General features: G+C 47.7%; 2 protein-coding genes across 2 annotated transcripts; one reads left to right on the forward strand and one right to left on the reverse strand.

Moving 5' to 3' along the window:
* Nucleotides 1-6,892: 6,892 nt before the first annotated feature.
* Nucleotides 6,893-11,402, forward strand: LOC125535236 (ruBisCO large subunit-binding protein subunit alpha, chloroplastic). Its single transcript, XM_048698289.1, has 8 exons — nt 6,893-7,093; nt 7,328-7,481; nt 8,382-8,503; nt 8,599-8,806; nt 9,016-9,161; nt 9,296-9,602; nt 9,730-10,181; nt 10,851-11,402. Exons 1-8 carry the CDS (start codon nt 7,037-7,039, stop codon nt 11,139-11,141), a joined length of 1,737 nt encoding a protein of 578 aa, XP_048554246.1. The 5' UTR covers nt 6,893-7,036; the 3' UTR covers nt 11,142-11,402.
* A 116-nt stretch (nt 11,403-11,518) lies between these two features.
* Nucleotides 11,519-12,045, reverse strand: LOC125534780. Its single transcript, XM_048697887.1, has 2 exons — nt 12,032-12,045; nt 11,519-11,930 (listed from the first exon to the last, which is right to left on the reverse strand). Exons 1-2 carry the CDS (start codon nt 12,043-12,045, stop codon nt 11,519-11,521), a joined length of 426 nt encoding a protein of 141 aa, XP_048553844.1.
* Nucleotides 12,046-12,255: the final 210 nt, after the last annotated feature.

The raw sequence follows: 12,255 nt of genomic DNA on the forward strand, positions 1-12,255 counted from the left end.
CACCAAACCTGGTAATTTACACACAAACACCGCAACAATTTTTTTGACCCAGATTTTTTGTCGTTAAAATATAAGATCCGATAACTTACGGGGCAACACCGCGGTAACCTTTTTTTACTGATAGCATGGTAGTTTAGGAATCGCATACTTGATAACTTACATGCCAACACCGCGATAATCTTTTATTCATCAGGAAAAAAGTTGATAAAATATACACCGGTAACTTCTGTGTGAATAGCATGGTAATTTACACACCGCAAATCTGATAACTTATGTACCTCGGGTCAGGTAACTTTCACGGGGGAGGGGAGTTTGTTAAAACATACAACGATAACTTTTGTGCCATTATCATGGTAATTTTCACACGCTGACCTGATAACTTACATACCCTTAGCATGGTAACTTTGACCCAAGGGGAAAAGTATGAAACATAACCCGATAATTTCTTTTCAAAGAGCATGGTAATTTATGCACAACATCCCTCATAACTTACCTAGAAACACCGCGGTAACTTTTGACCCGGGAGTTTTTTTGTTTGAAAACATATCACCGGTAATTTCTATGTATATGATGGTACTATACGCACTGCGGACCTGGTAGATTACATACAAACATTGTGTTTAACTTTGACCCAAAGAGAAAACCGTTGAAGCATACTCCGATAATTTCTATGTAAGTAGCGTGGTAACTTCCGTACCATGGACCTTCTAACCTAGGTACAATCACCATGGTAACTTTGACCCGAGAGAAAAATTTTATTGAAAAACATACCCCTGATAACTTGGGTGTAAATAACATGACAATATACACACCGCAGACCTGTTAAGTACAAAACTACGTGTTAACTACAAAGGCATCTGTGGTGACTTTTGTCAATCTCAAGATGAACTGTCGGCCTAGTCTCTCGGATGCTCATGAGGGTAGTGTGTCTGTGTGTGCGTTTATAGGGTTTAGTATATGTGTGTATGTTTGTATTGTGTTTAAAATAAGAACTTTGACCGAAAGTGAGGAGGGGACAGAATTGCTGAAAAAATATATCCGATACTTATGTGTAAATAAGGTATGTATGAACCGTAGACCCGATGATAACTTCGATGCATGGATAAAGTAGTTGAAACGTCCCTGTGATAACTTCAGCGCAAACACTATGATAAGTTACGTACTGCAGTGGTGATAGCTTACTTACTCCAGGTGTGGTAACTTTGGACCGGAAAAAAAATATCGCCGAAACATACCAACATATGATCTCGTTTTGAAGATCTCGTCGCGACGATTTTTTTATGTGAAAATGGATTTTCAATCGGAGCGACGGTTTGAGCTACAAAACATTTTGAAGTTTGAAAAAAAGAATCTAGGATGACACCAGCTTTCGTTCTTTAGTGCATATATGCATGTAATTGGAGGGAGAAGTGCACGTGGAAGGAAAATTGGTCATTCTAATGTATGCATGTATGTAATTAGTGTGAAGTAAGGACCGTTCTTGCCTATTGCTAAAATCCGAACGTTTGGTAGTTATAAAAGTCCTATAATTAATAGGCTTATATGAACAGCACTCACTAAATTTTGTAAACTCAAGCATCCATAAAATGAAATCATCACGCGAGGAGGGTGAATAATAATCACTGAACATAACTGTAGAGACCCAACAAGAAGCCAAGGATTCCTCGACTAAAATTTTGAATCATAAAAGAGAATCATAGCAAGCCTATGATCTGAACTACAACTAATTAAGGAGTGCTTTGCTCCCTCTTTCTCTGAATTGCGAACTTCACCGGTCAGAAGCGCTTGCATTTGTGAATTACCAAACAAAGGTATAAATCATTGAATCTATTTAATTGAGGCAGGCAGTTTGAGCCTCCTTTTGGAATTGCAATTTTCTAATTGTCAAAGGTCGTATCTATTCAAGTAATGCATTACTGGCAATGCAACATATGGAAAACCAAAAGAATTCTTGTAACTGTAACACACTAAACAAAAAAAGGATGGTAGTACCATAAGTTCATAACTACCTCTATAACATTCTCCTTGTACCATTCGACAACCTATCTCTAGCCACCAGATCCAACACAGGTATGCAATCCCTCCCACAAGATTAATAATGCGCTCTTTGATCATGGGCATCACACGGTCCTCTTGGTATGTTAATGACATTGGCGTGCTCCAATGTTAGTACTATTTATGTCTGCTAGGGTCCACAGACTACTGACGTCTGATGCAACTCGCACGCCTGTAATGTGCTCACGTCAGCGACACATCACGTACTTTCCACGTCGGTGCTATTTTTCCAGAATAGCACCAACACCCAGAATAGCGCCAACCGTCCGGAAATGCATTTTCCTACTAGCGTCCCTTGGGTTAAATTAATCTGGTAGGCTCATTACTCCACAGTTGTATGCCACATGTTGTAGCCCTAGAGGATCCTTCTGGTGGTGGTATTGCCTCACTTTGACTGAATTATACAGTGGGCTTATCTCTTGTATTATGGGAAAAGGAGATATTGTTCTGCTCTGGAAAGATAAGAAGGGTGACATCATACTGAGATCTTTACCTAAACTACATTCTTTTGCATTGGTTGATAATTTTGTCCAGCTGTAATGGTAGAAATATTCAAGGATTACTATAACCTTGTCCATCACTGCCCAGCAGCAATTCCATAACCTTTCAGCCCTCTTGGACAATGTGAGATCACTGGATAATTATAATTATGATGCATGAAGATTCTTGTGGGGAGATGAAAAATAATGCACTAAAAAGGTATACTCTACTCTGATTGCTACTCCCCAGTCTATTAAGTGGATATGCAAACATGTTGTCTTCCCAAGCACAAATATTTTTGTTGTCTGCTCTTCAATGACAGAGTCAACAAATGCGAGCTATTAATCAGGAAAAGATTCATCTTGATTCCACAATATGTGTCCTTTGCCATGACTGCCATATGGAAGACATAATGCATCTTTTCTTTGACTACCCATTCACTCAAGGCTTTTGGTGGGTATTGGCTTAATATCAATATTTATGACATGATCATTGATGCCAAGAATAGATATCCATTTTGATTTTTTTTCATGAAAATTATGAATATTGGTTGTTGGAGTATCTGGAATCAAAGGAACGGTTTGCTTTTTGAGCACATCCCATGCACCATTCAGACATGTATGCATCCATTCAGACATGTATGCATGTCTTCAAGCATTTGTTTTTTGAGAAACACCTGTAGTTTTATTCATATTCATGGCAATTACATGTACACAGATTTGGATATAAGAACCAAGAAAATACAAAGTAATTCCTATGACTAAGAATTACAATGAAATCTCTTGAAAACATCTTCTTCGTGGAACTAATCTTTGCTAGAAGAAATACTACAAAGACTTCGGTAAAGAGGCTACAATTGGACCGGAGCAATGATGTTGATGAACGTACTTGGGTTAGGATGATCCCCTAGAAATGCATGTCATCGAATCACAATATTTTCACCATGATATCGATGAAAGATTTCACCTCCACAAAGAATCAAACCAACAAAAAGAAAGCTTCACACACCAACATAAACTCATCAGATCCAAATAATTGGATTTGCGAGGACAGAAAACTCTCCAACCTCAGGTCACTGTCAATAGAACGAGAGTAATTTTATTCTCGCAAAATACGATAATCACTAGATGTTGACAAAGAACGTAGAACTCGTGAAGACCCGAGGTCACACCACCTCTTAAAGCCTAGATGGCAGCTGGCGATGAGGGGACCCAAAGTTCCCTGGTGGATGACGGCGGGGGTGGCGGTTACTTCTGCTCATGAAACCCTCGCGGGCGACTTCACAAATCTCACGTCTGTGTGAGAGACGACGTCTTCAAGCATAATTTTAATTTGGCTATGCTTAGAGCTAAGCCTAATCCCAAGAAGGGCATGTTGTCCTGGATAGACGATGTATGAGTAGCTGGTTTGGAACACTTTAAACTATCAACCCTATTGTGCATTACCATATCTGGTTATAAATGAAAATGACACGGTAGGAGGGGGGGGGGTTTCCCTATCATTTTTGTTCAAAAAAAGGGAGTTGGTGATGATGGTGTGCCTTCTATCTTTCACCAATAGCCGTCGGATCTAAATCCGACGCATAAAAAGCAAACTGTTGTAGTTTTGCAAAAGATGTCCAAGCCCGTTTTCATATTTACAAAGAACTCCTTGTCTCTCACAATCAACCTTATCTCTTTCCCACCACATCCAGAAAGCCATGGAACAATCTGGTGTGATGGCCGCTGCCGGCACCGTCCACCCTCAATCTTGGTGTTCCGTGCAATACACGAACATCTTACTAGTTCAAAAACAAGTTCTAAATCCGCACCATTTTCATCTGCACACATGACAAAAAATACCCCCTCTAAGAGCATCTCCAGCCGCGCCCCCAATAGGCCCTCCCCAGGCGTTTTTGCCGTGCCGGCGCCGAAAAAACGACCCAGTCACCCCCAGAAGTCCGTTTTTCGCCGGCTCGGGCCGAAACTGGTGCCGGCGGACCCAGGCAGAACCCGGCGCCCTGGGGGGTGCCTGGGGCACTGACACAAGCGAAAAGGGCGCGTGGGTCCGCCCTGTCGGCGAGTCCAGCGCCTATTCCCGCCGTTTCTTCCCGCTTTTCCCCCACTTCCCTCCCATTTTCTCCTTTCCTCCCGCCAATCTCCCTCCTGCTCGCCTCCCAGCCGACCGCCATGCCACCGAAAAAGTACGTCGCCCCCCCGCGCGGCGGTAACCGCGACCGCCTCTGTCACCCAGCCGAAGCAGAGGAAGCCAAGGGCGCCGCCGTCCAAGCCACCGGGCATGACAAATGCCGAGTGGAGGGCGGAAGTTCAGCGACGGGAGGCTGTCACCACCAACCAGCGCAACAGGGCCATCACCAAGAATGCCCGCGACAACGCGGCGCCCGCGGCTACGGCTGTCGCTTCGGCAGACCAAGCCGAGGCCGAGGCGACTCGCGCGGGGATGATGAACCCACCCGGCAGCCACGCCCGGTGCGCTCCTTGGGGCCAGCAAAGCGTCAGCTCTCCGTCGCTGCAGCCATGGGGATCGCCCTCGCCGAGCTACGCCGACAGGGACGCGCACGGTGGATTCAATCCAAACATCACCTTTCCCCATGGACACCCGGCCCAGCGCACGCCCTCGCCCGCCTTCGCCGGCGTGCAGTACCCTCCATACAACTACTCGCCGCCCGCCTACGCGTCCTCCCCGACGCCCCATCTACGCCGTTGCGCGCTGCCCTTCTCGCACCTCGACGACACCGACGAGACCGAGGGCGACATGGACGACATCATCGCGGCAGGTTCGGCCGTGGCCGCCGCGTCTCTCGGATTTGTCACCCAGGACAAGACGATGGATCTCAGCGGCGGCATGGACGGCGAGCTCGGCTACGTCTACGGCGAGGACAAGCAGGAGCAGGAGGAGGAGGACAAGGAGGAGGAGGAGGAGCCGACGCCTGTTCCGGCGAAGGGGCGCAAGAAGAAGAAGCGGGCGGCCAGGTCAGGCGAGCCGCGCATCAAGTGGGCGTCCAAGGAGGAGGAATGCCTCGCCGAAGCATAGAAAGTCGTCTGCCTCGACCCGACCACCGACACGAACCAGAGCATCGAGACGTACTGGGACCGCATCAAGGCCGAGTTCGACGAGCGCAACCTCGTCGACCCCTACTTCAAAGGCGTCTACATGCAGCGCGACTCGAAGGCGATGGCGAACTATTGGGGGCGTATCCAGGGGGCGTGCAACAAATGGCATGGGGTCGTCGAGGAGGTCGCGGCTCGCCCGGAGAGCGGCGCCGGCGTTGAGGATCAGGTATGCCACGCCGGTCTCCCGCCTCTTTTCGCCGTGTACGCCTGCCAACTGTTTGTTCCTCCGCGCAGTTGCTGCGCATGTTCGCCCTGTACCGGCAGAGCAACAACGACGCCGAATTCAAGTACCTCCACGTTTACAAGCGTATTGACAAGTGCGAGAAGTGGGCGGAAGTCCGGCGCACCCTCGACAAGGCCAAGGAGACCTACAAGCCGGATGCGCCGACTCCTGGCGCATCGGAAGGGTGGCCGGACGGCAACAAAGGTGCCAAGAAGGGGAAACACGCTGACGCGGCTACCGCTCGAGTGCACGAGTCCATCAAGCACTGCCTCGCCGACGTGCAGGCCCTGGCCGTCCTTCGTGAAGAGAAGACCGACGCGCGGTGATCGGCGTTGATGTCGAGCAGCGCCGTCAAGCTCGACCTGCTCCGGACCAACGTCGCCGTGAAGAAGAGAAACACCGACCTAGCTTTCCCGCTGGGCGGGGCGGACATGCTCCAGAGCACCGACGAGGCGGTCAAGGCGTGGTACTTGGCAGAGCGCGGCCTCATCCTGAACCAGCTTCCCTCGACACCGCTGCCGACGCCAACGCCCACGCCGCCGCCGCCGCCAAGCCCGCGTGATGACTCCTCCACGACGCCCAGCAGCACCGATGCCGCGCTGACACCGCCCAGCGCAGAAGCAGCTCTGACACCGTCAAGCCCGCGCACACCAACTCCGCCGACGCCTGGGGCAGAGCCCGCCGAGTGATGCGAACGCGAACTTCCGCCGCTCTATTTTTTGTACGCCTGTCCCATCGCCGAACTGTGACTTGCAATCGCCGGACTTGTGTGACGTCTTTTGTGAGCGGGAACGACCAAGTTCGAATTTTCCGCGTCCCGAGGACGGCGCCTGGGGCGTGACTGGGAGCTAGTTCGCCCTCAGAGACCGAACTAGCGCCGGTTCGCCCCCAGACCATTCTTTTTTAACGCCCTGATGGGCCGAACGGCTGCTCTAACAATCTAACAAAACATGGTGAAGACTCTGGAGACGCCTCAACCCCTCTTCCCTCCCTCCAAAGTCCAACCCAAACCCCTCCCTCCGTTGGAACTCCATATAAAGCCACACAACCAACCTCATCCCTAAACCCGCCTCACCCTTCTGCCTCATCAAGCCCCTCCCCTCCCCCCTGCCTCCACCTTATCCTCAGCGCGGCACCCGCTCCCGCTCCCGCGCCCCCGCCTCCAATGGCGTCGGCCAACGCCATCTCCACCGCCTCCCTCCTCCGCTCCTTCTCCTCCCAGGTACTGGCCGCCCGCCCCTCTCTCCTGTGCTGTCTTCTCTGCAGGGTCCCGCATTCCCCTGCTCGCCCAATTTGCGGCCTCATTGGCCAAATTTTGGCATGTACTGTGCTATATTGTTTAATGGATTGTGGTTTCTTGGGAGATTACCTGCTCGGATTTGTCCCCATTTTTCTCCCCGGGTTGATGTGAAATGGGCCTCGGTTTGTGACCTGTGCTGTTGGGTGTAATGAGCAGGGGAGGCTGAGGAGGTCCAAGAACGGCCGCTCGTCGCGGCTGGTGGTGCGCGCGGACGCCAAGGAAATCGCCTTCGACCAGAAGTCCCGCGCCGCGCTCCAGGCCGGCGTCGAGAAGCTCGCCAGCGCCGTCGGCGTCACCCTCGGCCCGCGAGGTGATGCTCGGCCGCCTATATAACAGATTGCAACTCGCATTTCATATGCCTGAAGTCCTGAACCACTAGCTTTTTTGTGTTACTGTGGTGCCCCCTAGTTTCATGATAAGGTTGTCAGAAAGTTCCACATGTTCAGTATCTGCTTCCAAACCTGACTGCATGCTAGCTAATTGCTGGTTTTACCGGCATCTTCTGCGTGCCGCGGTCTGTTGTGTGACCCAATTTTGAGTTAACAGAGCCACAAAATAGCATGAAGCAAAAGCAATGAATATTGTAATTTTGGGGTTTGGCAGTTGGCACTGTCTCCTTGGTGATGATGGTGCACAGTGCTTACTGGACTGCAAGACTCTGAATTAAAACAGACTACTGTACAAAATATGCCACAAGCATGGACCGAATTGAAACATGTATAGTTAAGGAATTCCAATCGATAATCATACAATCTAGAAACAGTTTTAGACTCTGAGGGGTACCAAGATGGAACACAACCTATCTTTCTAGATTTCTTTCACACACTACCAAAATGCTGTACCATATCAAAGTCCAGGATAATAGTTTGCATAAGAATGTTATATGGAATCTACGACTTGTTATAAGATTACTTGAGCAATACTAAGACCAAAGAACACCTAACACACACACACGCACACACGCACACTTTGTATTATTTGCATAGATACCAATAGCACAACCTTTTCATACTGAATAAAAAGAAATTAACCAGCTACTTTTTTTTTTGCTGATTGGCATTTGACTTTTTATGGAACCTGAGGCTATGTGCATTTATCAATGCGGATGCCAGGATCAATTTTTCTTTCATTTTCTGAAAAAGAAGAAGAAATTTTGGTGTTGAATTGCAGATTTTTGTCATGCAAGTTCTAACCTTTGGATGTTTTACAGGGAGGAACGTAGTGCTGGATGAGTATGGCAACCCCAAAGTGGTGAACGATGGTGTTACCATCGCCCGTGCTATTGAGCTAGCTAACCCAATGGAAAATGCCGGTGCAGCTCTGATTCGTGAGGTGACCTGCTTTTTATTAAGATGTATATTATATTCTTATCTTATTCCAGCAATCACAATTCCTAATGCACGTTGTCCACTTATTCATGATTGAAGGTTGCTAGTAAGACCAATGATTCTGCTGGTGATGGGACTACGACTGCTTGTGTCCTTGCTCGAGAAATCATCAAGCTGGGTATTTTGAGTGTAACTTCTGGTGCAAACCCTGTATCGCTTAAGAAAGGAATAGACAAAACTGTCCAGGGTCTGATCGAAGAGCTTGAAAGGAAAGCTAGACCAGTTAAGGGCAGTGGTGATATCAAAGGTGATTGTTGTTATTTTCATGTTATAGATAGCTTAGCCCTGTGACAACGAGGTTGGTATGAGTCTTTTTCAAGTGAGGTTTGAGTTTTTTAAAAAGGATTCAGAAGATAGGCGCCTAATTTGACGCTTGTTATTTAGTACAGCTGTTGCCTCTGTCTGAGGATTTGTCAGACAATAGTTTCCTAACTTGGATTGTGGTCTATATTACAGCTGTTGCCTCTATCTCTGCTGGTAACGATGAACTTATTGGAGCCATGATTGCTGATGCCATTGACAAAGTGGGCCCAGATGGTGTCCTTTCGATCGAGTCGTCTTCATCTTTTGAGACTACTGTTGATGTTGAAGAAGGGATGGAGGTTTGTTGAAAATCCAGCCTGTATTTTCATCGCCTTTGTATCAAATAGCAGTTTCACATTTTTACATGTAATGGCAATGCATATATACTGTCACATTCTCTCTCTCCCTGAAGCTTTCTTAAATTTCGGCGCAGATTGACCGAGGCTACATTTCCCCTCAATTTGTGACAAACCTTGAGAAATCTATTGTGGAGTTTGAGAATGCTAGAGTTCTTATAACTGATCAGAAGATCACAAGCATAAAGGAAATCATTCCACTTCTGGAGCAGACTACACAGTTGAGATGCCCGCTGTTTATTGTAGCTGAGGATATTACTGGTGAAGCTTTGGCAACTCTTGTTGTTAACAAGCTCAGAGGTATTATTAATGTTGCGGCAATCAAAGCCCCAAGTTTCGGTGAGCGGCGGAAGGCTGTCCTTCAGGATATTGCCATCGTGACAGGTTTGTCCTGCAACCAATACTGACATTCTTTTCCTTGTTAGTTTTGTTTACAAGGAATACCCATTTTTTTAATCTTGTTTATTCCCTGATTTCTTAAACATTTACTTATTCCTATAACTACTTTCAGGCGCTGAGTACCTAGCGAAGGATCTTGGTCTGTTGGTTGAGAATGCGACAGTAGACCAACTTGGGACAGCAAGGAAAATCACAATCCATCAGACTACAACAACCCTCATAGCAGATGCGGCTAGCAAAGACGAGATCCAGGCCAGGGTTGCACAGCTAAAGAAGGAGCTTTCTGAAACTGATTCCATCTATGATTCTGAGAAGCTGGCTGAGAGGATTGCCAAGCTTTCTGGTGGTGTGGCCGTCATCAAGGTTGGAGCAACAACCGAGACAGAGCTCGAGGACCGTCAGCTTCGGATCGAGGACGCAAAGAATGCCACTTTCGCAGCCATCGAGGAGGGCATTGTTCCCGGTGGTGGTGCGGCGTATGTGCACCTGTCTACTTACGTCCCCGCGATCAAAGAAACCATCGAAGACCATGATGAGCGCCTTGGTGCTGACATCATTCAGAAGGTAACTTGCTTAGACATCAATATGTTAATGGGTTGAACTACATCAATCTCTTTCACTGTAGAAACTGCATTTGCCAGAAAACTAACCTGATAATGGTATCTTCCACGCATGCTTATCTTTACCTGTCTGTTAGAGAATGCAGCTAGGACCGATCATTTAGGAATTAGGATATGTATCCATGTTAAGTTGATGATCTGACTGAATAATTTTGCAGCCTAAGGATGTGAGGGGCAATACTAGTACTTGTCAGGATTATATATCTCTAAAATGTGGAATAACATATCTGTACTACATCGATCTCTTTCATGGCAATCAGATGGTCAAAACTGCATATACCAGAAAACTAACCTGATAATAGTATATTCTGCACATGGTTATATTTATCTGTCTGTTAGAGAATGCAGCTAAGGACTGATCATTTAGGATATGTATCCAAGTTAAGTTGATGATCTGACCGAATAATTTTGCAGCCTAAGGATGTGAGGCGCAATACTTAGTACTCCCTCCGATCCAAAATAAGTGGCGCAGTTTTGTACTAATGTTGAAGTAACCTTAGTTCAAAACTGTGACACTTATTATGGATCGGAGGGAGTACTTGTCAGGATTATATATCTCTAAAATGTGGAATAACATCTGTGTACTGTCCTTACAGTAGTTGTGATTCTGCAGGCATTGCAAGCACCGGCGTCGCTGATTGCCAACAACGCCGGAGTGGAAGGGGAGGTTGTGATCGAGAAGATCAAGGAGAGCGAGTGGGAGATGGGTTACAACGCGATGACCGACAAGTACGAGAACCTGATCGAGTCCGGCGTCATCGACCCCGCCAAGGTGACGAGATGCGCGCTCCAGAACGCCGCCTCGGTGTCCGGAATGGTCCTCACCACGCAAGCCATCGTCGTCGAGAAGCCCAAGCCCAAGCCTAAGGTCGCCGAGCCAGCGGAGGGGCAGCTCTCCGTCTGATCGAGCTGTCTGTATGTAAAGCTCTCTTTCGGCCTCCTCCGTCTTTTTAGATGCTTCAGTTCAGGCCAAGCAGTAGAATTTTGGTTGAGATCAACTCAAAGTGAAAAAGGTCTAGAGTAAGAGTAGGATTGCCATTTTTGCGAACCGAACGGTAACCTTCCTCGCCTGATCTGAATGAACTCTTGTGAATCAGAGAAAATCTTCAGCGTCATTTTTGAAATAAATAAATACTGATAAGACCACAGCGTTCTACAATCTCCATTGGAAATTGTCAAGTTATATTATTACTCATTATATTGTTGCACATCACAAGTTTTGCTGTCCGGAAAGATGATCATTTTTCTTCCGGAGGTAGAAGAAGGCCTCGTGCTACTCGCTCATTTTGCCCCGTTGTTTAAGCAGTGCCGCAAGATTTTCAACGCCAGCCAGCTCACGCCGTTGAGCTCGTGGTCTGCGTCGGTCAGCGGCGTCCTCTCGCCGGCCCGGAAGAGGAACGCCTTGTCGCAGCGCACCGGCGTGCCACGAACCTGCTCCAGCAGGGTGGCCGCCTCCGTCAGCATGTCCTCGTCCCCGCCTGCGGCCAAGTCCCTGGCGGCGCGCCCCAGCCGGCGCACGGTCAAGGCGTAGTCCTTGGCGCACTGTTCCAGAACCAGCCGCCGCCGGGGCGACGTCTCGGCGGCCTGCAGCCGGGCGATGCGGTCGCCGGTGGCCTTGGCGGTCGCCCCGGCGATCCTCACCGCGATGACGACGAGGCCGAGCTCGTCGGCCGTCGCACTCGCCGGGTCCGCCCTCAAAGTGAAACTCTTTTACTAGTTACATCACATTGAACAAAAACCAAATGTAATAAATTTTTGACAAATGTAATTAAGAATGGTGAGTAAGAAATTCACCACATATTAACCATGTGTATTAATCATCGCAATATTAGTAAATATTTCTGACGCCCAAGAGCCTACTGAACATATAATTTCTTGAGAATTCAGACAAAACAAAAGACCCGATTTATACTAGCAACACTAGTTAAAACAGGCATTTGTGTCCCAAATGAACGGAACCGCCTGTAATAACCCTACCACATGGTTTTATTTTTCACCGAGGCGGTTATTAAAAGCAA

The sequence above is a fragment of the Triticum urartu genome, chromosome 2 (genome assembly GCF_003073215.2).
Source record: "Triticum urartu cultivar G1812 chromosome 2, Tu2.1, whole genome shotgun sequence".
NCBI lineage: Eukaryota > Viridiplantae > Streptophyta > Magnoliopsida > Poales > Poaceae > Triticum > Triticum urartu.

Coding starts and splice junctions, on each gene's coding strand:
- LOC125535236 (XM_048698289.1), top strand. CDS start 7,037: ATGGCGTCGGCCAACGCCATCTCCACCGCCTCCCTCCTCCGCTCCTTC. Junction 9,603..9,729: donor GGATATTGCCATCGTGACAG/GTTTGTCCTGCA, acceptor AACTACTTTCAG/GCGCTGAGTACCTAGCGAAG. Junction 10,182..10,850: donor GTGCTGACATCATTCAGAAG/GTAACTTGCTTA, acceptor GTGATTCTGCAG/GCATTGCAAGCACCGGCGTC.